At 38.3% G+C, this 24,103-nt stretch overlaps 1 protein-coding gene across 5 annotated transcripts; it reads left to right on the top strand.

The window, feature by feature from the left end:
- The first annotated feature begins 1,193 nt into the window (after nt 1-1,193).
- Nucleotides 1,194-22,445, top strand: zmym2 (zinc finger, MYM-type 2). 5 transcript variants are annotated; one of them, XM_046845112.1, is made up of 24 exons: nt 2,464-2,581; nt 5,833-5,871; nt 7,499-8,352; nt 10,097-10,385; nt 10,482-10,641; nt 10,796-11,008; nt 11,697-11,841; nt 12,958-13,073; nt 13,251-13,373; nt 13,466-13,616; nt 14,156-14,328; nt 14,528-14,693; nt 14,771-14,796; nt 14,964-15,105; nt 15,187-15,314; nt 15,424-15,574; nt 15,749-15,886; nt 16,029-16,129; nt 17,344-17,509; nt 17,945-18,096; nt 18,770-18,884; nt 19,084-19,326; nt 19,654-19,789; nt 21,021-22,445. In XM_046845112.1, exons 3-24 carry the CDS (start codon nt 7,551-7,553, stop codon nt 21,205-21,207), a joined length of 4,023 nt encoding a protein of 1,340 aa, XP_046701068.1. In that variant the 5' UTR covers nt 2,464-2,581; nt 5,833-5,871; nt 7,499-7,550; the 3' UTR covers nt 21,208-22,445. The 5 variants fall into 5 exon arrangements, with proteins under 5 accessions (XP_046701067.1, XP_046701070.1, XP_046701066.1 ...); XM_046845111.1 differs by lacking the exons at nt 2,464-2,581; nt 5,833-5,871 and adding an exon at nt 1,194-1,314; XM_046845114.1 differs by lacking the exons at nt 2,464-2,581; nt 5,833-5,871 and adding an exon at nt 1,215-1,314 and having other exon boundaries at nt 7,532-8,352.
- Nucleotides 22,446-24,103: the final 1,658 nt, after the last annotated feature.

The raw sequence follows: 24,103 nt of genomic DNA, 5'->3' as shown, positions 1-24,103 counted from the left end.
GTGTATATGTTGGGTGCAGTTTTTCTTACGAGTACCAGAGCTTGATGGATCCTCTGGATAATATACAGACTCTAGTAAATCACCTAATGCATTCATTACCTAATTTTTTATCCAATTAGTCAGTCCTGTGCAATAAAGAAATAAATACAGCCACTTGCTCTACCCACCCTTAGATAACAAACAGCATTCTGTTACAAGGTCAGGGATTTTTTAATGTTCAGCTTTTAATATGCTTAAACAGAAAAAAAAAAATGGTTCTGAGAAATGTAGTTTCAGAATAACTGTGAGGACAGCTAAATCTAAAGTCTCTAAATCCAATAGAAACCTATGAATACAGGATTCCTAAGTGTTAATGACAAACAGCAGAGTTCAACTGGGCCTTTACTTGTTCTAAAAAAAATATGGTGATAAAGGCTGACCATGAATACTCAAACACATACATTCACACCTAAACCCCCCTCTAAAAGATTTTAATAATTAAATGGCTGAAATAGGTTGCAGTGTGGTCCTGGGTGGTCATTGTGCATTGCATACTTTGTGGCCTCTGGTCTGAGTACAGTATATGAGTAAATAACAAAAAAAAGATCCTTGAGGGGTACAGGTGTTCCTAATAAAGTACATATAACTGCATTAGAAAAACACATGCATACATTAAGAATGGAAGATTCATGCTAAATGTTTTTTTTTTTACATTTTATATATACATATATATATAAAAAATCTGGCCATATTAATGGCCATTTCAGATCGGAGTCGGTTCTCTTGGCTCCGAGTCGACTCTTCGGATCTTTTCCAACTTTGGTGCTTATAGACCGGTTTAACCGAGTTCACATTAAACAGGAACATTTAATCAAGCAATAATAATCTTAAATATATGAAAATGGATGAAATGCCACTAGTTTTCTGTGAGAATTCTGCTGCTTCATGTCTCTTGTTGTAGGGGCCTCGAATCGTTTTGATGGAGCAGTTACAACAAGGAAATGCAGAAAACAATCCTGATTACACACGAAATAAATATAAAATCCTTATGACATTATATAGAAGTAATCCTATAGCAGAAACACCTCCATCACTCACTGCTCTCAGCTCGTAAATCAGCCATCATGGAAAACGTGCAGTAAACGTGGACGCACCCTGATCATCATGAGTCACGGCTGTTTCAAAATAAAAGCTCTGCACGAGCCCAATCATATCTACATCTACTAATGTCTATGTCGAAGTGCTGCGTTATAACGTTAATAGAAATCAGTGTCACCTAGCCGAAAACGAAACCTGTGGGACATGTCCATCTACAAGGGACAGGATGCCAAAGCGGTAGGATGTTCTTATTTCTGTTAAACAGGAAAAACAGTTTCTTGAGTGCAATCAGTTCATTGCTGTACATTTTTAAAGTAAAACCCGATTCAGACTTTGTTGTAATGCGTGATTTGATTTTGAGTGGAAATCAGCCTTTTTAACTTTCCATATGAAACCATGGAGGTTTTCAAACCGTCTTGTGTGAAGAATAAATGATCAGGTGTTTACACGTGATATGTAGACCAGAAACTTCTCTGGAGACGCATTGAGTTTGCATTGCTTTATTGGATTTGTACGTGCTCCGCCATATTTTGACACCTCTCAACAGATCAGTGATGTAGTGCACGTGGTGTGTGTGTGTGTGCTCCTTTACCAAACATCCTGTAGATTTCAATTCTGCTCGACTTTTACAAGTCATGTAGTTCATCCTTGATTTAGCTGTAGAAACTGCCAACATAGTGTGCATTATAAACTTGCCATTTTGTGGACATCCTGTGAGCAGGAATAATCTTACAGAAGCGTGGACATTGCACTCAATCAGTGTTACGTGTCATTGACCTACAACGGTTGTGTGTGTGTGTGTGTGTGTGTATATATATATATATATATATATATATATATATATATATATATATATATATAATATTTAAAATATACTGTGTATAAATAGCTATATACAGCTTCTGCACATTCTACCCAGAGGGCTTTTATTTTTGTACTTTTAACAGCCTGCTTTTTTTGTTTGTTTACCGCAATAGCCATTTTTTGCTATACATATATTTACATATTTATCTGCACTTGTCAGTTTGCACAATGCTATTATTTGCACTTCTGGTAGATGCTTAACTGCATTTTGATTCTATCTATCTATCTATCTATCTATCTATCTATCTATCTATCTATCTATCTATCTATCTATCTATCAATCACAAAACATTGATATATTTTGCACCCAATATGTAACATTAGAAAACTCGGTTTCGAGTTCATGGTTAGTAATTTCATTGTACAAACTCGTTATCGCGGCCCTGGAATGTGGATGGTGAGGTATATGGACGACGCACGTGACAGGCCGCAGAAACGTGCCTCCGTGCCTTTTGTCGGATTTCAATTTTCGAGTTGATCGCGGCCGCATTGCGCACGCGCGATAACAGAGCGCCGAAGACCTCGTTGGCAGTATCCTCCTCCCACGCGCCTGGAACGTCCGTACGTTTTCGCGCATGCGCGTTCGAATTCATGTCACGGCACAAAACTGGCGCTATATCGTTTCCCAGGCTCTACTCCGGTAAGGGTTTTTTTTTTTTCTCCTCAATAGCGGTTTTGATGCTATTAGCTACTGGGTTTAATTGGCCAAAGTTCTCACAACTGACTGTAGTATGTAGCTCGTCCTAAAGACATGATTCGGGTCACCTGCGTGGGTCTTAAATCTAATTTAACCAGGAAAGAGGGACAGGCATTTTTTTTTACCCCGCCTGAGATTTTCTCCCCCTCTCCGCCGTAGTAGGGTGCTATTGCCTCTACGCGTCCGCGTATTGTCTCTCTGCCTCTCTAATGGCGGACAGGAGGCAGTACTACCCACTGAGGGGGGGAATAACTGCTCATTTACCTCTTCTAATTTACACCCGAGGATGATTATTGTGCATGCTTGAATGCTCCCAATTGATTTCAGTATCTATTGTCATGATCTGGTCATTTTTTGTCCATTTGTGTACCAAGAGTTAGTTGATGCTCCGGGCTGTAGAGCGCCCCCTCAGGTAGCCACGTGTATGTCCTTTTGATTGCCCCCGGGTAAAAGCTCAGGGGTATCTTCCGAATTGAAACTGTTCACCCAAGAGTAATGGGGTTCGATTAAAACTCATTGGAAGTCATATATAGTGTATTATGAGAGAAAAAAATCCTGTTTTGGTGCTTATTTGTAACATTTATTAGTAATCGACCAATATGGCGATTATACCCTAACAAAGAGGGTAAATTGGGCATGCTTTGGGAGGGAGGGGGGGGGGGTATGTTACTGCTTGGACCCCTTTTCATGGGCATTTGTGAACTTCGACGCCACGACTATTCGCGATTAAGTTGCGACGTTTCTCCGTAGCTCATAACAATGGCGCAGTCTCGGAGCGGCTCTCCTCCCTCCACTTCCACACTAATCCAATGGCTGCATGCGCCACCGAGGCCCGGGGTGGGAACACCGTCAACTGAACACACACACACACACACACACGCAATCTACACTCTACAGACTTCAGCAGAGTCCGTGGCTGTGTTCATACTAGTCATGTAAACGGTGGATTTTTATCCCATCTTCAGCGGGAACGATGAAGGACTTGTGTGAACCGGGCCCTGGTCCAGTCCCAAACCCAAGCACTGAGCTCTAAACGAGTGCACAGTGAAGGGTACAAGCCCTAGTGGGCCTTACTCAGTTTACTTTTTTTTGTTTTAAGACAAACCCAGAACCTAGATTTGGTCTTCTCTTGAAATGGTGCAGAGCAACTTCAGTGCAGATCTTTGACCTACGTTGTCTGAGGCACTTCACGTGTCACGTGGCGTGATCATGACTCATTATTGATTCATTTTCTTCTTCCCTCATTCCCCATTAACACGTGTGAAGACTTCACACCCAGAGCACATGTTCCGCCAGCTGTAACAATAGATTTGTCTGTTTTAAAACCTTGGAGATGAGTAAAGCATCTTGTGATTTATCTCAAATATTATGATTTTTTTTTCTGTTGTGTGGACACAATGCAATAGCTATTCAATAACACAATCTGTGATCATAAAAGTACAATTCTAAGCTTCTTTTATAATCACGGTTTTAATATCGAATAGTTATCACATGCCCCTTGAAGGCTTACAACAACGCTTTAAGCTTAGCTAGAAGTGAAACTAGCACGCAGTACAATTGATATTTTGTTGACAACAAACACTTGCATGGGGCGGTTACACTAGACGAGACACTGCAAATATGGCCAACAACAGGATAGGACATCAAAGATTTTTCACGTGTGTTTGCTTAAGTTTTTAAATATACCATCTGTTCCTGTAGGCACTGCTATTCCAAACCAGGCAGCTTCCATTTTAATGTTGTTTTGATATACTTTTCATTGTGTGACCGTTATCACACCCTGACGTGGCGATCTTCTGTTGGTCACACTTCTGCAAGATATAAATTCGCAACTCAGAGTTGGACTTTTGAACGCTGTGAAATGCGAACGTTCTTCGCAATAAGCTTGCGTTTCCAGTCTCCTGCTTTCACATGCGAATGGATAAAAGTTGCTGGAATGAAAACTGTCGTCGTCACGTCTTTAGGCTCTTAAGTACATTCAAATTAATAAGAAAAGGGGGCAGTAGCTGTGGGGTGAAATTTAAATTTGAGCTAGCTCCAGAGAAACATGACGGAACAAACACGGAACTCACCTCTGATTGGTTGATGTGATGTGATTGATCTTGAGAAATTTTTTCAGCATCATCTATTGAAGTATTTTTCTTTTTGTATGCCACTTTGAATTGCAGTAGTATGTTTCTTGTTTACTTCTGAACGAGGCACTTCTGTTATCTCTTACGTTATAGTAGCTTTAAACAGTAGTTTCCTCATCTGCCCTGATGACATTCTGTAAATGCTATATAATTTTTATTAAAAACCTATAAACCATTATATGCCTTTCATTGGTAATTAGCTCTTTTTTTGCCTACAGATGATCTTAGATTAGATTAAGTAGACAGTCCTCAATGCAAGTGCTAGTGTAAAAAAAAGAGATTGAGCGCATTAACATGAACAATATTTTCACCACCATCTGACCAGACCCAAGAAATGAACAATGGGGAGTTATAATGCTGTTTACATCAATTGTTTTATACCACAGTAGATTTAGTTAGGGGATGTCTGTCCTCCTGTATTATTGCCAGGGTGTTGCTTTACTCGAGTTGAAAGACCATTTGGAACAGAACCCATTTTGTCACATTCGTTGCTTGTATTTTTATTTCTTCTCTGGGTTTTTTCAGGATATTTTGTTTAGTGAAAGTTCTTTGTCATTTTTGACACTAGCTATATAAGATAAGATTACATTTACAGTATTTAGTATGGGGCCCAGCAGTGACAGCTTGGTGGTACTCGGATTTGAACTCATAACCCTCTGATCCAAGTCCAACATCTTAAACCCCCGAGTTACCACTTCCCAGATTATCCACCTAACTTCCTTTGTTGTTTCTGTGTGACGTTGAACTTGTGGTTAGACCCTGATGACGTTTTAAATATCTGCAATAGCATGCGATGTATAAATCTGAAATGTGCCTTCAAATCTGACCGGACAGCTCTGACTGATGTTTTGACTGATCCGATCTGAATTAATCCTACTGATTTCAGCACGCACTTTAGGGTACTTTTTGTGAAAAGAAAAAAAAAAAAAGTCTTGTCGTTTTCTTTGCCATTGCAGTCCTGCCTTTTGGATATTTTTTAAAATGGCAGATGTTTGATGTAAAAAAAATAATGATTGAAAATACAGTAATTGAAAATTATTGGTTTGTTAATGTGTTTTTCAGGAAGAATACAACGCAGAGTAGTGAATAAAGCCGCATCTGGTGCGTAAAACCACTTGGGGTGCCATGTTTGTGCATTTTCACCTCTCAAAACCAAATACGTATAGGTGGTCTATACGCAATACGTATTGCGATCTCTCGGCAAAAACAGATCAAAGAGAACTTTTCATATCGTTATTCCCTAAAATGATTACCCTCTAGTCAATGTCATTTCCGCATTCTGTGTGGCTGTAAATTAAATGAAATATAGGTGTACTGTGCAATATAGTGTACAACCAGTAAAACTCCCTTGGAATTTCATTCATTTTATTTTTTGTGTCACAGTATCATTTCTCATGAAGAGTGTTTAGATGTTTCCTAAAGGTGCTTCTAAAAACAGATTTCCGAATAGGTTAGCTCTCTGATGTACAAGCTCATCTGACTAGCCTAGCATGTCTTAACATATAGCCACGTTACAATAATTATAGATTCTTTGTTAGCTGACCCCAACTACTACGCTGAAGAATGATTAACCAGTTGTAGCTTAGCAACCGTAACCAGGCACATGCACCATTTGCAGAGCTTTATGGATTTTTGCCGCATGCTGCAGTGTGTAAAGTGGAAGTGAAATTTTACTTATTTCCTTTACCATAGGCAAATGAGATGTGAAGCTTCTGGACTGAACTGGGTGTAACAGTTAAACATGTTAAAATCACACACAAACCGATCTAAGCTAACGAGCTAGCATGTCAGGGTAACCGATTTCTTCTTATTGATAACACGTTAGACTTAAAACCATGTAATAGAAGAAAAAGAGTGTAGTTACATTTCTGTAAAGAGCCGTGTAGGCAATGTTATGTGTGTAGGTAATCATACATTTCTGAACCCTGCAGTGCAAGACCAACACTGCATTTCAGTTTCCAATCAGCGTGTACAGCGTGTACACCACAACCACACGCGAGGCAAGAAAGGACTGTTAGTCAATCCTCTGTATTATTATGAAATGGGGAAATAACATTGCTTGATGATTAATAATATCATATAAATGGAAAGGCGGGCCTCAATTACAGCCCTTTAAATGTATTTGTTGGCGAAAGCCTTCAATGCATCCATTTCAGCATCCTGTCTGCTTCACCCAGACCTAAGGATTAAGTTTAATTTATGGCTTTTATTGAGGCTTTATAATGTCGACTTAACATTGGAGCCATTTTAGTAATCATACAGGATATTTCAATGTTTTTTGGTAATTTATTAAACAGAATGTATATATTTTTCAATCTCTGCAGCTGCGTAGTGAACAGTGTTACAGATTGCATTGACAGGAACTGTCCCTTGATGCTTTTATTGCCATGGTAACTATAGATGCGAAGTAACCAAGATACATACACATGGCGTTGCAGGAATGATTAACACTGGAAGGTCACAGCATTCTGAACGTGAAATTCAAATATAAAAGAGTGTCTGAGATTGTAATAAGGCCAGTTCATGATTATAAGCTCTAGATGAAAGGAGATTGCTGTTTAATTGGTGCTCTTCATGTTATGTTCTTTTTTTTTTTCTTCTCTCATTAATTCATTCAACCATATTTCTATGGCTGGCCATATACTGATTTTTTTTCTTCATTAAATTAATATTTAAAAAATGCAAATCAGTATACGAGTCATCTCTTTGTCTTTTTTTTTTCCCCCAGGTAAATGCCTCACTCCTTTATTTTTGGTAACAGGTGGTTGGTTACCTGAGCGATGGATGGGGAGTTAGAGCCAAGAACAGATGTTGAGGAGGGATTAAATAAGGAGGATGAGCCCATGGAAACCACACCCTCAACAGAGCTGAGCTCAGATGGGCAGCTTCAGGGAACTGATGTCATGACAACAGGGGTATCCAAGGCTCCAGAGGATAACGATGACGACGTTGTGTTGGTGGAGGGGCCTCACTTTCAGGAGGGGAAAAAAGAATCAAGCCCCTCTAGCAACCCTGCACCTGCTGAGACCACAGACGATACTGAGCCAGCCACCACAACAGCAGCATCCTCCAACGCTCCTTCTCCCTCCTCCACAGCTGCAGCAACCATGGCTCCCAAAAGCCAGACTGAGCCCATTGTTATAGACGATGAAGAAGATTCAGAACATAGAGACACTTCCTCTTCCTCGCTGGCATCGAGTCAGCCTAGAGAAGCATTAAGCAGCACAGAACCAGACTCAGAAATTAAAATTGCCAGCGTCACCACACTGGGAGTGTCATGTTCATCAGAGGTTGCTATGTCGACATCAGCAGAGGCATCCACAGCCCCGTCTGATGAGGAGAGCATGAACCTTAAAATCACAAGTGTGACATCGTTGAAGGGCAGCGAGGAGGCAGAGGCTGGGGAAGAGATGGAAGCGGCAGAAAACGGCTTGCAGATCAGTAGCACATTCAGCCTTAACCCAGAGGCCCAGCAGAGCCCCGGGTCAGCTGGCAAACCATCACCAACGTTCAACCCAGGACGTGTTAATTCAACTACCCAGCCAGTTCAAAATGGTGAAACTGGAACTCACCAGAGATCTGGTAATGGCTTATGCAATTATTTTTTTATTTATTTTATTTTATTTTGTATCATTTTTGGTTATTTTATAGGCAGATGAGTTGATTAAGCAAATGCTTTATTGTTGCGTAGGATTGTATTTAACACCATAATGTTAGCATAGGCTGAATATAGTCCTCTCTCTGTGCCTAATTGAGGGGTTTAAGCATGTAGTGCAGAAACCCTATTGTAATTTTAGGGATTATCGATCGTGCAGACCAAAGCGTAAGGCCTAGAGACTTGATACTTGGCCAAATGGTGAAGCTCAATTTTGGGAGAGGTGGACAAAGTATGAACCCAGTTTAAATTCAAAACCAAAGTATCAAGGTGGGCACTACATTTCAAATAAAAAGTAGCTCGTATATTGTCTGTCGTTGACTCAAAAGTTTTGTATCCTTGCAATCCTTGGGTTTGCTCTATGAAGTCCTTTTTTTTTTCTGCAAAATTTAGTTATGTCCAAAACCTACTTTTGCAAACTAATCCTAGGTTTTTTTTATTTTTTATTTTTTATTTTTTTTAACCCTATCTGAAACAAAGCAGTGCAGAAATGTTCCCTGGGCAGTGAATATCAATAATTATTTTTAAAAAAAGTTTAACTTCCGTATCATCATTGCAAAGGGTAACTAAAATGTTTCTAAGGAGGAGGGGCCGTGACCAGAACGAGATGTCTTTACCAAACTTGGTAAACGTGTATGAGCTCAATCTTTGGTCAAAAAAAAAAAAAAGTGTAGCTTTGCCACTTGGTGGTGCTAAACAAGGAAAAAATTTAAATATGTCTTTAACTACGCAACCATTCATCCAATCGACCTGAAAATTGGCATGAAGTGTCTGGCATGTTTAACCCACGGCCCTAAAGGGCTTTAAGAATTTTAAAAGAAACTAGACACTTGGGGACAATATCAGGTTTTTATGGTGTAATTGTAATTCTTAATTATGATGAACCTCCACTTTTGCGAACTAGTCTTAGGTATTTTGCCCAAACATAACCAAACCAGTAACTATAAAAGAAAAAAAAAAAGAAAACTTTCGACTCTGTCACAAAGGTGGCACCAAATAGCAAAAATAAAATGGGTGGGGCCACTTTCACTCAAATTGCTGTAACCCTTGAATGGAATAAGATTTCTTCAAACTCGGTAGACATGTGCAAGAGCCCACTCTAGTCAAATTGCAGAGCTCGACCACTTGGTGGCACTATAAGATGAAAAAATGGCTATAACTGCACATCCGTTAGACACTGCAGGCCAATTTGATAAGACTATGTCCAATGCTACAAGAGTTTATGAGAGAATCGTGTATCTCAAAAAACATGGCCGCCATCGGTCTGTGAATTTCGAGCACCCATTACACAAGGTTACCCGAGGCCAATCGGAATGAAACTCAGTGGGCATGTTCCTAATTTAATTTAATTTTATTTTTTTTTAAACTTCAAACTCTGGTAATCAGCTATATTTTTCCTTATGTCTGGATTTGGATTGTTGCCTGTTTTTTGCATGCACATCTAAGTACACTTATATTTCCCAGCATAATTAATCATTAACGTCAAGAACGTTGCAGACATGCCTACTAACCATCTAGATTTTTAGCATTTGAGTATACTGTCCAGTATATCAATAGAAAATTTTCTGTAAAAATTAAACCAATGGAATTAACCCTCGAAGTTTAGTTTTACTGTTACTGATTCCTTAATACTAATAGCTTCTAAAGTCTAAAGATTTGCATTTTTCTTAGATTCCTGGATCTCTCAGTCCGCGTCTTTTCCCCGCAATCAGAAGCAGCCAGGGGTGGACTCTCCCTCTCCTACTGCATCTCTTCCTAAAGCACCAGGCCAGTCTTCCTCAGGCTCCCAGCAGCCACCACGCACCATGAAGGTCACCTGTGCTAACTGTAAAAAGCCTTTAAAGAAAGGTCAGACTGCTTATCAGCGCAAAGGCTCCTCCCACTTGTTTTGCTCTACGACTTGCCTTTCTGCCTTCTCCCACAAACCCACACCCAAAAAGAGCTGCACCATGTGCAAGAAGTAAGACTTGTTCTGTGAAATATGTTCTGTTTATAACACTCTCTTACCTGACTATTTTGTTGATAAACATGGCAAATGTAATTTCTCTTAAACTAGGGACATTAGTAGTATAAAAGAAGCATTTGTGGCTCAGGTGGACTCAGGATCATTTCAGGAGTTCTGCAGCACCGGTTGTCTGGCGGCATACGAAAATAAACAGAATCCCCCGAAGAACACCCTCAAAACCAATTGTACTGTCTGTGGAAAGCTCACAGAGGTCAGTGAAACAAACATTTGTTTCAGTGCTATATACCATCCCAGTCTTTAATGTTCTACAATATGAGATCATTGGCATTGTTTACTTCCCTGTGTGTACCGTCTGTTGTCTATGTATGTTTAGATTAATATTTGTGTCTCATTTATTTCTGTAGATTCGCCATGAAGTCAGCTTCAAGAACATCACCCATAAAATCTGCAGTGATGCATGTTTTAACCGTTACCGTATGGCTAATCGCCTGATCATGAATTGTTGTGAGCAGTGTGGGAACTACCTGCCCAGCCGGGCCACAGCAAATCACTTCTTGCTTATCGATGGGCAGCAGAAACGGTTTTGTTGTCAGAACTGTGTCAGAGATTACAAACAGGTAAAGCCTACTGACATGTATCTATTATTGAACTGTGACATTGTGAGTTTATTATTGTCCTTGGCTCTAGAGGTGTACAAAAGGTATTTTAATCCCACTTCAGACAGCTTCAAAAGGTTTTCTGACCAACATGACCTGCATTTATTTTTGTTTCTACATGTCTGCAGTCTATTCTAAGGAAATTAATTTGGTTTTATTTCCCAGAGTATGAACTAAGCCATTTAAACCACAACGAGTAAAAGTAGGATAAAGGGGTTACTGATGATGAATGAACAAACAAGAAACATTGCCGTTCTTTGTTCCACAATCTTCATATCTGACCACTAGTTTCTGCCCCGTTGGGGTAAGAATTGCACACTTCCACAATGTTTGTATTTTGGGTCCTTTTGGATTCCAGTCCCAGTGAACATCTCTCCTTGGAGGTGTAATTTGACCTAAACTCTTTTTTTTTTTTTTTGTGATTTTTTTACCAAAAATAATTGATTAATCTGATATCTTTCTAACAAAACCACTTATCTAGTTTCAACAACATTTATGACCGCCTTAAAATAAACAGAACAGGAACTCTGCTTCAGAGCCACTGAGAACACTGTCCTCTCAAGAATGTCAATAATATAAGTGAATATCTTATCATTGAAATGTTAGCCTTAAATGACTAGTTTTTTATTTTGTTTTATTTTTACCCTAGACACATGGAAAGATGACCCAATGTAGTGGATGTAAGGCAATGTGCAGATCTTTTGATGTAACTCATGGTATTGAACCTTCTGGTGTCATGGAGCCTTATTGCTCATCTTGTATGAATAAAAGCAAAGTCACAGCTGCAGCACCAAGTAAGTACTCGTATAAATTCTGGGGTTAACCACCGGTTGCCTGTTTTTAATCATTTGTCCTGTTTTGTTTATCTTACGTAAAAATACGTCGGAAAAATGACGGCTATTTAAATGAAATTAGTACTATTGACTGTGTGTGATTTTTCACAGTTTTTAGTCTTGCCTATTATAAATCATCTTAATGAATAAACTTGAGGACATATATAAGTTGATATTTGTATAGCACGTGGTCACGGCATCGTTTTTCTATTTGTAACAATCTTAGAATTGTATTTTTGGGAAAACATAATGTATAAGGTGTGCCCCTTTCTGGATGCAAGAATCAGGATGTTAATTGTTCGAATCTTTCTTTTACACAAGTCTCATTTATGCACCGTAACACAATGAGCAGTTTACACATGCTGTAGTCATTAAACTATAATTCAGCAACACTCGCCTTTGCCTTTTTCTGATAGATGATCAGTAAAGAAATGTCTCTCTTGTAATTAGTGTGTCTATGGTTCAGACAACACGGGGTCGCATTTAATCTTTTAAAAAATATATAATAAGAGAGTAATAAGCTGTAGTTTAGCACAATGATCATGAGCACTGCTGCTGTTGGTTTGCCTTCTTACAGAAGTCATTAGGGATCACTCCTGAATCCAGCGGAGCTGATTATTTGGAGCAGGTGTGCTGGATTTGGGTTGGAACTGAATTCTGTGGGAAGTTAAATCAGTGTTGATTACTGACATTATCATAATCACTGGAATGCAGCAGTAGTTTAGGGTGAGACTGGGATAGAAACCCTTGTGTTTTTATGGTAAAGTGCTTAGACATGCTCATAGGCAGGTTGTTAGACATTAGAAATGTTTGGTTTCAATTTGCTTTTAGTGGCAGCTTGATGCATTTTATTTGCGAAGGTTTGATTCATCGGCAACTGTGCACCTCTAGTAAATCAGACAAAATCGTCGCCCGATGATTCACACTTGTACCACAAGTAGCACTGAGACATGTGGCTCTTACACAGTACAACTGATTTTCTATTTGCACTTTAACAGTTTCTTTGTTTCAGAAATGGTGTCAACTGACATGTTTACAAGCTCTGTAGCTTGTATTGATACTTATCTGTGTTTGTAGTTGCTGAACCTTCCTGTCATTTCTGTAAGAGAAATGCATTACCTCAGTATCAGGCAACACTACCTGAAGGAAAGGTCTTAAACTTCTGCAGCTCTCAGTGCGTCACTAAATTCCAGGTACATGCATTGCAAACTGTATAACCTGTAGACATTTGCATGGCATGCATTGGGTCAAAGCACTTCTGATACATGTAAGGGTCTTTATGGTCATAATAGCACTTCTAAATGCAAGATTATGCCTTTGGAACATCCAGCCGATTTTTGTGTCTTTTCACATTTTCCTGTTTTTTTTAGAACGCCACTATACAAACATCAGCCAATGGCCAACTTCCTGCCCTAGCTTCCAGCAACGTCCAACTGAAATGCAATTACTGTCGTGGCTCTTTCAGCCTGAAACCAGAGATTCTGGAGTGGGAGGTAGTGTTATCCAGCAAATCCGTTTTTATTTTATTACTCTATACCTTTTTTCTTTAATCAGATTTAGATATGTTCTTCCTTGTTGCTTTCAGGATAAAGTGTATCAATTTTGCAGTAAGACGTGTTGCGAGGACTATAAGAAGCTCCATTGTATAGTGACCTTCTGCGAGAATTGCCAGGAGGAGAAGACACTTCACGAGACAGTCAAGTTTTCAGGGGTCAAAAGACCTTTCTGTAGTGAAGGTATATTTGGGTTTTTTCTCCCTTTGGATGAGATCCTGTGATTAGAACACTATTGCGGATCAAAAGCAACCAGGCTCGTTAGTATTACAGGATAAAACTTTCAGTGTATAGATTAAAGTTGCATAATGATTTTTTCACCACACTCATTAACTGTACTGCAGGGGATCGCAAACTTTCTGCAGCTGCAGACTTTTGAAAGAATATATTATGGCACTCTTTGAACATAATCCAAATGTTCAACACATCGCTTTAAATGTATACAGTAAATTATAAATGGGTAGATATTGCAATCGGAGAGCGATCTATCTTTAGATTGTTAAATTTTTTTCATTGTACTTAGTTTTTTATAGTTTTTGGATTACATCCATCCAAGTCAAATAACCTAAGTCAAGAATGATTATAAATTTGAAACGGGTGAGTGTGATTTCCATACCTGTAAACAAAAAAAAATCTTTTTAATTACATAGTCTGCTTCAATTGCTTTAATCACTTTTTTGAAGTATAAAATAACGGTCTGCTACCTTTTTTTTTGGCTGCAGGTTGTAAGCTGTTGTTCAAGCAGGACTTTATACACCGTTTAGGCCTCAAATGCGTCACCTGCAACCATTGCACTCAGATGTGCAAAAAATCGGTTACCAAACTGATTGATGGTCTTAACAGAGACTTCTGCAGTGAAACTTGTGCTAAGAAGTTTCATGACTGGTATTACAAGGTGTGTGATTTATTAATAATTATGTTTGTGTCAAAAATTGTCCTGTGATTATAACCTTATTGCTGTTCACATTCTGAACCATAGTGTCGATACCCATTAATATATGAGGACACAAGGCCATGTACCTTATACAGTCATAAGTTAAGTCCTGTTATTCATTTTGCTTTTTAAACATGGTCTTCTCTTGTTTGTCCACCAGGCGGCACGCTGTGACTGCTGTAAAGTGCAGGGGAACCTGACAGAGTCTGTGCAGTGGCGTGCTGAGATGAAGCACTTCTGTGACCAAGAGTGTCTCCTCCGTTTTTACTGTCAGCAAAATCAGCCCAATATGGCAACTCAAAAAGGGCCAGAAAACACAGCATTAGGTAATAAACAATTCTAATATTCTTAAAAATGATGTACTTTTGTATGTAATTTAATAATTGTTTTGTTTTAATAATAGGACAGACACCGGCACCAAAATTAACTGTGAGTATTAAAGTAATTCGTTTTTCAAATTTTATAATTACTGTGTGTTGTTTCTGGAAGAAAGAAGCATTAGAGCCAGTCAGCATTATCTTCCTCTATCTAAACATCTGTGTATAGCAGCAATCTCAGCTGTCTCTCACTCTCACTTTCCCCCCCCCCCTGTGCAGCTCCTTAATCAGGTACCCATGTCATATGCCAGTGGAGGGATTGTTAAGGATGTGAAGAATAAAGCTGTTCTTTGTAAACCGCTCACCATGACTAAAGCCACGTACTGCAAACCTCACATGCAGAGCAAACAATTGCAAACAGGTAGATTGTGTCACATACATGCTGCCTGAGTAGAGAACCTGTACATATACACAGACTAACACGTTTGTTTGGTCTTTACAGAGGAGGACGGCTTGGAAGGCTTGGTGAAGGAGTATGTCCCTGTACCAATTCCTGTTCCTGTTTATGTTCCAGTACCCATGAATCTTTATGCTCAGGCTACACCCTCTTTTTTCCCGATACTTCTTCCTGTAAGAGCTTCCCTCTTAATTGACGAGGCATCCAGAAACGCTATTAAAATGGTCTAATATACACTGAGTGTATGATGAAGAAAATCATGTTTGTTTATGTTGTTTTCAGATACCTGTGCCAGTGATTCTGCCCACCACACTGCAGAGTTCTGAGCATATTGTGAAGACCATAGATGAACTGAAAGCAAAGAATTGCCCCAATCCTTTCAAAGCTGTTTCAAAAATAATTTCAGAGGAGGATAATAAACCTGACTGCTTAGGTGTGAAGCTATTTCTGAAAAACATTTTTTTTGCCACAAAGAACTGACTGTAAGATGGAATTGTCATTGAAGGAATGTTTGTTTGTACATCTTTTTTGTGGGGAGGTGAAAGAGTGAAATGGAAAAGGTTCAGTTAAGCGGCTTAAAAAAATATTTTACTTCCATCTGTTTCAGATATCAAATGTGAGGAGAGTGCAGAGATTAAAAGGGAGAGAGTGAATAGCATCAGTGGTGAAAGCATTTCAGAAGAAGAGGAAGAGGAGGAAGAGAAATTTGAACCAGAGCTGGACCTAGAGAAAGATCTTCCACAAGGTATAAAACTGCATAACGCTCAAAACAGACAACGTTAGTTGTATAACATACTCGAGCTGTATTTGTAAAATGTAGTGTTTAGTTTATTAGTTTGGATTGGTCAGGTTTTAAAGAAATAATTTGAAGGTATAATTCTCCTCAGCCTCAGCGCCTGTTCCCACCTTGGAAGAGATGGGTTTCACGCTGCCGCCCATCCTCACTGAGGAACGAGAGGAGACATCCTGGACCAGAACCAGGAGGAGGGTACTTAACACACACATCATGGGATTTTTACACAAGTGGGTCTGTTGCAGATGTGGAAATTGACTACTTATGTTTACTCATGTTACTATAATTAGTAGTTTTTTTGTGTACCTTTATTCTTTAAATTATACAAATATTTGTACAATATTTAAATAATATAATGAAAGGAAGAAATTGTGCTCTGAAAACTACAACCACCAAAATAAATTTATTTAGGGATATGACTTTATCTACAGCCACATCAAAATTAGCAACTGTGTGAATGTTAGTGATTTGAAGTAGGTTTGCATGTGGTACTTCTGCCTAGTCAGTGTATTACCTGTCATAGACAATGCTCAGCACTCTTCAATTCGCAGCAGCAAAGCACAGTGAGAGAGAGAGACCATGCTGAACACAGAGACAACACAAAAAAATCAAGTGATACTTCCTTTAGGAGAATAAAATGTTTTTTTGTTCTGTGTACAGTCCCTGTGCTCAGCAGTGTATCTTTCTGCTCCTCTAAACAGGGAGAGTGCTGAGCGCTGTCTACTACAGGTAATACACTGACTAGTTACAAGTACCTCTTACAATCTCACTTCAAAATACTATCCCTGTTATAGGAATATGACATTGAGTATAGTAAAGGCATACCTTCCACTAATTCTGAAAGTCATGTTCATGAAGATGGTCTACAGAATCTCACTTTTTATGACACCTTCAACGGTTGTATTGTTTAAAAAATGGTTTTTTTGGGATGGTCTGAACAATATATATATATATATATATATATATATATATATATATATATATATATATATATATATATATATATATATAACTAGTTTGATTTTTATCTCCCCTTGTCCTTTTGCCCCACACTGGAGAGACCCACCTTGCTTTTTTAAATGAATAAAGTAACTAGGTAACCTTTACCTAAGTCAATTATAAATGAACTACTTTTCACCTGTGTAGATTTGTAGCCCTGTAATTTCACTTGTACGCAAGTCAAATTTTAATAACGTAATAGTACTTTTTACCTGAGTAGAATATTCAGTAATCTTTCCACCTGTGGTCCAGTGATTATAAACACTATGCTGTTCACATGCTGATGTGCAGTGATTGCTAATGTTTTATTATGAGGACTTTTATACGAATAGTATATACGAATTCTATGCTCTTAAATTTGAGCTCCTTATCATTAACACCCGTCACGTTTATGTCACTTATGGTTTTAGGGCATCAAGAGGAGAGCCACAGAAGAGGAAACTTCTATGGAGTCATCTTCATCAGCAGAGCCTTTTGCAGCTGATGCCTCTTTCCCCCTGAGCTCCAAGTATGGCCTGAATGCCTGGAGGAGATGGGCTGCCTCAACTGCACAGTCCAGTAACCCAAAAGAGAAAGGTGCCTGCAAACAAGATGAGAAGAATTTTGTTGAGGTTCATTTATGAGTGAAAATGCAGTAGGGACTATTTGAACGATGTATGCAAAATGTGTCCAATGATTATAACTCATCTGCTGTTCACATCCTGAAACATCTGGTGTTGATCAATTGAAGTTATGAGGACACATAATAATAAATGTTCATGAAAGTCAGATGATGAATATTAAATAAAAATAGGGATACATTGATCCCCTCTGCATCATCCTTATTAATCTGTCTGGAGGAAAGATGCTATTGGAAGTTACTCATGACAGAACTTCGAGGAGTGTTGCAGAGTGTAAATTGCTATAGAATTTTCTGTCTGTAGTCACTCAGGAACATCTTGCTATTTAAAGTATTCTTTCTTTTAGTGAGTATATTATATACTAACTTTTTGCTTTTGTGTTCGTGTCCAGTGAATCCATCTCGGAAGAAAAACACTCTTATTTCCCTAAGTGCAGCGGATCTGAGCAAGGCTCTAAAAGAGTTCGTCAGAGAGGTGCGTCGGCCCAACGGTGAGCGCTATGCTCCAGACAGCATTCTCTACCTTTGCCTCAGTATACAGAAGGTATGTGTGACTTCTTCATATGCATGTCACTTCTGTGGCATTGTAGTTTAGAGGATTTGTTCAGAATGTTTTTTCAACGTTTTATCAAAGTTACCGTGAGCTTTTGCAGAGTCCACACACGATAGCATTAATTTGTTATAAAATCTATGTACACGTTTCGTTTCTGTGTATGTTTACACCTGACACCAAGTCAAATTCCTAGTACTGTAAAGTACCTGTACCTGGCAATAAAACTTTTTCTGATTAAATCTGTCCATATGGAAACATAGCAAAAGTTCTGTATGGTCTCCTGATGATTACTTTACACCATAATTACTTTAAGACCGTTAAAAGAATATTTTGTCTTAATGCTCTGTGTTGAGTATGATTTTACTAATAATAAACATACATTTACATACAGCATCTATATTTGTCCATGACTATGTTAATTGGAGTATTAAACACTTGAAAAGTCTTAATTTAAGGTACATTTAGATAGGTTAAAAATGTACCATTAAGTTGCGATATATCCCTAGTTAACACGACAATCATGAGATTAATTGAGATTAATTATTTTGATTTTTTTGATAGCTCTAATATTGTTATATATAATATATAATACTCTGATGTTTTAGAGGTATACCAAGCGCAATACAGTCAATTGTTTTTTAATGTTATGTTGATATACTTTCAGTATCTGCAGGAAAAAGGAAGGACAGATGACCTGTTTAATGATCCCCACTACAGTGGATTTGAGGAGGAACTTAACAAGGTCCTCAAAGGCTGGCAGCCCAGCGTTCTTCCTGATGGTAAAACTTTTGACGTCCTAGTCGTTCTGTTAATTAAAAGTGTCCCATGATTAGAACCACTGCTGTTCACATCCTGAAATAATGTTGTTGAATCACTACTATGAGGACATTTTTAGTAAATTCTTACTCTGTATATAATATATAATATGCATGTATGCATTTTTTGGTGTGTATGTTCATGTGGTGTTACTGTGTTCAGGTTCTCTGTGGGGTCGTGTAGAGGAGCCTTGTCTGTGGAGCAGCAGGCAGCTAGGAGAACATTCCTCCTCAGTTCTCCTGCGTTCTCTCGTCTATCTCAACACAAAATATTTTGGCCTGCGCACTGTTGAGCAGCACATGCGCCTCTCTTTTAGTAACGTTTATGGTCCTAGCACTTCTAAACCTCACAATCACGACACCACTGTCTGTATTCATGTTCCGTCCATCTCACAAGATCAGCAAGGTATGTTTCACTGCAGTCAATTAACACCTGTCTAAGTTTACAAGATTTCTGTAAATTGTCTGCTGTGTTGTGTAGTTACTTTTTAGTGATTTATCAGTGTTGCTGTGTTTTTAGCATCATTTTCAGCAAAAGTTTATTTAAAAATCCTTGAGGTTAGACAGCTTAGTAAACAATGTAAATAAACTTATTTGTTGATCCACATTGAGGACTCAAGGCTAATGTTAGGGTTTAGATTTCTCACTTTCAATCCTGTTGCTTTTCTTTATTGGTGTTGGTTTCAACTATCATTTTTGTATGTTAATCTCTGTTTCTTGCCTATGCGAACAGAACCAGCACCAAGTAAGAGGAGGCGTAAAGAGGCTACTGATTCCAGCATTGATCAAAGCGATAGTTCGCGTGGCTCCACTCACTGTCCTGTTAAGAAACACGAGTGTCGCTTGTATGAACTCTACCTGTCTAAGTGGTGAGTGTCGCCTGAATCCAGGTGTATAGTACTTTTATAAACTATACACTATAGCAGGTGTGTAAATTTTTCCCCATAAGCGTATTTCATTTCATAATTAATTTTTCGTATGATGTCTGATAAATCGATCAGTTAAATAACATGCCTGTCTAGTGTTAGCTAAATTGGACGAACACTGTCTGATTTGTATTTAAAATTAGTGAACTCTGAACAATATTCATTTACTGTGGGGACGAAAAAGCCAGGCTGTCACATCATTCAAGTTAGAGTCAAAAGAAAAGATTATACTTAGACATGGGGAAGGTGTGTGACTCATACAGGGAGTTAGTTACAAAACACCTGAGCAACCGAACATGGAGAAGAGAAGACCTTTTGCATATTAATACAATTTAGCATTATAATTTAAAGAATGCATCACAGTTGTCAGATCTGTTCTGTTATTTAAAATAATACCGTATTTTCAGGGCTATAAGACACTACTTTTTTCCCACACTTTGAACCCCCGGCTTAAACAACAAAACGGCAAATTTATGGGTTTTTCCCGGTTTCACAAACTTCAAGCCAAAAACCGAGCCCCGTAACATTAGACCAATGAAATTGCCAAACGGGTTCAGGTGAACTAATGAAACTCTTTATATTAAATCGCGCTCCCACTGAATCGGGCCGCACCACATCATAAATATGGATGATGTTCCGCTGACATTTGACCTGCCGCTCACTCGGACTGGCAACAGGAAATGCGAATCATTCGTCACGCTGAAAACAACCGGGCATAAAAAAAACGCACTTCACCTGTGTTCTGAGCTGCACGGCATCGGGAGAAAAGATTCACCGATGGTGATTTTTAGACGCACGACGATCCCAAAAGAAAAACTCCCAGGAGAAATAGTTGTGAAAGGAAGGAGGAAGACAGTGAACAATGACTTTTTTGGTAGGCTACTGTTTAGATACAAGCTGTGTTACAGACACTGTCTTTCGTTAAAGCCTGTGTAAAGTTCATAAGTTTGTAGGCAAAGTAATGTAGGCACCTGCGGCTTATAGACAGGTGCGGCGTATTTATGTTCAAAATAAAAATCTTTTGTCAAATTCAGTGGGTGGGGCTTATATTTGGGTGCGTTTAATAGTCCGCAAATTACGGTATATAAAACTTTAGTTTTTTTGCTGGAAATACTGTATATATTTTGGATATAGTTTTAAAAAATGTCTAAGATGAATTGTTTGTTTTTCCTAGCCCTGAGGCAGTGAGGCAGAGGACAGATTTCTTCTATATGAAGCCAGAGGAATCCTCCACATCAGACAGTCCTCGATGGTTCAGTTCAAATCCCCTAGAAAAGTATGTGCTGGAGAGCCTATTAACTCAAGTCCTTCTGGTGAGGGATATCTACAGAGAAAGTGGTCATGAAGAGGAGGGAATTTAGTTCAAAGTGGAACTGAGGCCTTGTATGCCACCATAGCACCCTCTGCATTACATGTCACTTTCCCTTTAAACACTCTGATCCCATTACAGTTATAAGCAAAGCGAATACTGTATACTTGAGGGGGTTTCAGGCTTAATACTGATTTCTTAGTCAGTGTTTCCAGAAGACTTGGTCTGATGATTGGTGCTTTACGTGAGAAGCAACCCACAGACTGCTGCTTTTTTTTTTTTCTTTTTTTTTTTTTTTTTTGTATACAATTTTTTGTTGTTTTTTCATTTGTTAGGAAATTGTGTGTATGTGATGTAGCATTAACTACGATGCCCAGATTGGGCTGCTGTGGTCTGTAAATATTTCTGAAAATATTGTTAGAAAAAGGTGAAGTAAGTGTGTGTGCGTGCGCGTGTGCCCGAGGGTGTGTGTTTAAAACAAAAACCATTGAAATACTATAGATAAATAAAATAAAGGAAACCATCCTCAACACAAATCCAACAAGGCTTGTTAAGAAAAAAAATATTTATTTATTGCGGTTTGTGATATATTGGAGTCCTTATGGCAGGACTCTGTGTGTGTGTGTGTGTGTGTGTGCGTGCGCGCGCGCGTGTGCGCACGCTTGTGTGTAAGTTGTGCCATTTCTCTCAATTCATTAATAGCATTAAAACCTGCCGCAGCCCTTGACCACCCATCTGTGTCTGTCTTTCTCTCTCTCTCTCTCTCTCTCTCTCTCTCTCTCTCTCTCTCTCTCTCTCTCTCTCTCCACCTGTTCTTTTGGAGGTTGGGTGGCATGCAGAGCAGGTTTAACTGAAGCAGGCTTTCTGTTGGTATTAAACGTTTAGTGTGACTATTCTTTTCAACAATCCATTCTCTAAACCTTTGTTTGTTTTTTTTTATCCCAATGTGTATCGGCTTTTTCCCCCCCCCTTCCAACTTTAATGACGTTTGGATGTTTCTTTATTACATTTGAAATAAACAAAGCACTTGACGCAAAGTGCGGTGTCGATTCCACGGTGGCATTTTGTTAATGGTAGAACAGAACATATGTACTGTACACTAATGGAATTTGTGATTGGAAAAATTTTATATCTGCAAAGGGGCAGTTTTGATCATTGAAGAAAAAAAACTAAATATTTCTTATAGATGGAAGGAAGAAACAGCTTTATATGTTAAATGGTTTTATGTTTTCATTGTCTGTTTTTATAAATTCTATTTTTTTACCAACCAATTAAAAGTCATTTTCTTTATTTTGCAATGACAACCTTTTGGAATTTCAGTGATTTAATGACCCTCATACTGTATAAAAAATCAGTTGTTTTGAAATTTGGCAAGTTTGCTTCAAACCAGAGGAACCTGCACCTGTATTGACTGATCGGATACAACACATGGTTCAGAAGACTTACAGCCAATCTCCTCCTGCTCTGATAATCAAACATCACAACTGAAGTAGATTTGTTTTACAATTTGGCTTGCAAGAGTACCTCAATCACCCCTTTTTGTTTTATTTATTTAGTTAGAAAAAATGTAAATTCAGATATTTAAAAAGATAAAATATTCCTGGGAGTCAAAGTAAGAAAAGAAACATTTTAAACTGTATCTCAATTTTCACTATATGTATTTACATAATTTAATAAAAATGGACAGGAGTTCCAGGGGGTTTGTAGGTAACATGCAGCACTGGACATTTGGACTAGACTGAAATTCGCTGTACAGCAATATGGTGAGTAAATTTTGTGAGCAGTGTAATTTGCCACTTTTTTGATTTATTGTATCCATTGGCAGTTTTGAATCTCATAGGATAGATAGAACATGCGCAAACATTCAGAGATTAGTTTATTGGCCACTTGTTTCAGTCTATATATAGAACACTATTTATGGCCAAAAGTATGTAGACTTTGTTGAACATTTTATTCTAAACACATGAGGACCTGAATATGGCGTTTCTCCCCACCTTTGCTGTTACAGTGACCTGAATGTCTGGTAAGGCTTTCTATTAGATCTTCGAATATATAATCAGAGATTTGTGCTTATTCAGCGAGATGTTCGGGCTATATGCGGGCCGTTTAAGTTCTCCACATGAACCTTGGAAATCAAGATCCAGTGAAGGCAAACCATGATGGTGCAGCACACAGACATCTTATATAACAGTGTCCACCAAATGTGGCAACAGTTTGGAGAAGGTGCAAATACTTTTGGCCATATAGTGAACTTTGCTCTCTCACTGAATAATAACCTCTTAATGTATGTAATGTGTATAGAGAGGGAGGGGGAGCTCTGTTATGTAAAGCACATAAAGAAATGAAATGTTATTCAATTAAATAAGACATTTACGTGTTGGCACCAAAATAGACCATCTCGAAGTTAATACATACCTAAACCCATCAATCACTAATCAGCCTTCTATTATCTTAAATCTTTGAATTGAGTTGTGTTTTCATGTATTATGTATTAAAACTAAACATGGAGATACCAACCGTAGCAGTTTTATAAATCAATTTTCCAGTTACACAACTGGGGTTTGTTCAAAATAGTGCTTTAGGAATTTTTACCCAGAACAACGAGAAAAGATCACTTCAGATCTAAAACACGAACTACATAATATATTATAAAGTGTTCCATTTACTCTGTAAATCACTAAATGGATAAGCCCAGTATATTTTATTAACATTCCTTAAATGCTCAAAGAATATAAACCTCATAGCTCTCAAAAATACACAGGTACAAGACAGCTAATAATAACTATACTCATAAGTAAACACAGTGAAACAGTATTCAGCTTTTATGCTACACATAATGAATTTAAAAATCGTAGAATGGCCGCAAATGTTGCCATTTTTCAACCCATTAATATTCTCTTGTGTCTACATATGATCAATGGTTAGGGTTGAGTTGAGACTTGCTTTTT

The sequence above is a fragment of the Silurus meridionalis genome, chromosome 3, assembly GCF_014805685.1.
Source record: "Silurus meridionalis isolate SWU-2019-XX chromosome 3, ASM1480568v1, whole genome shotgun sequence".
NCBI classification, from domain to species: Eukaryota; Metazoa; Chordata; class Actinopteri; order Siluriformes; family Siluridae; genus Silurus; species Silurus meridionalis.
This window is presented reverse-complemented; position numbering and strand designations above follow the sequence as displayed.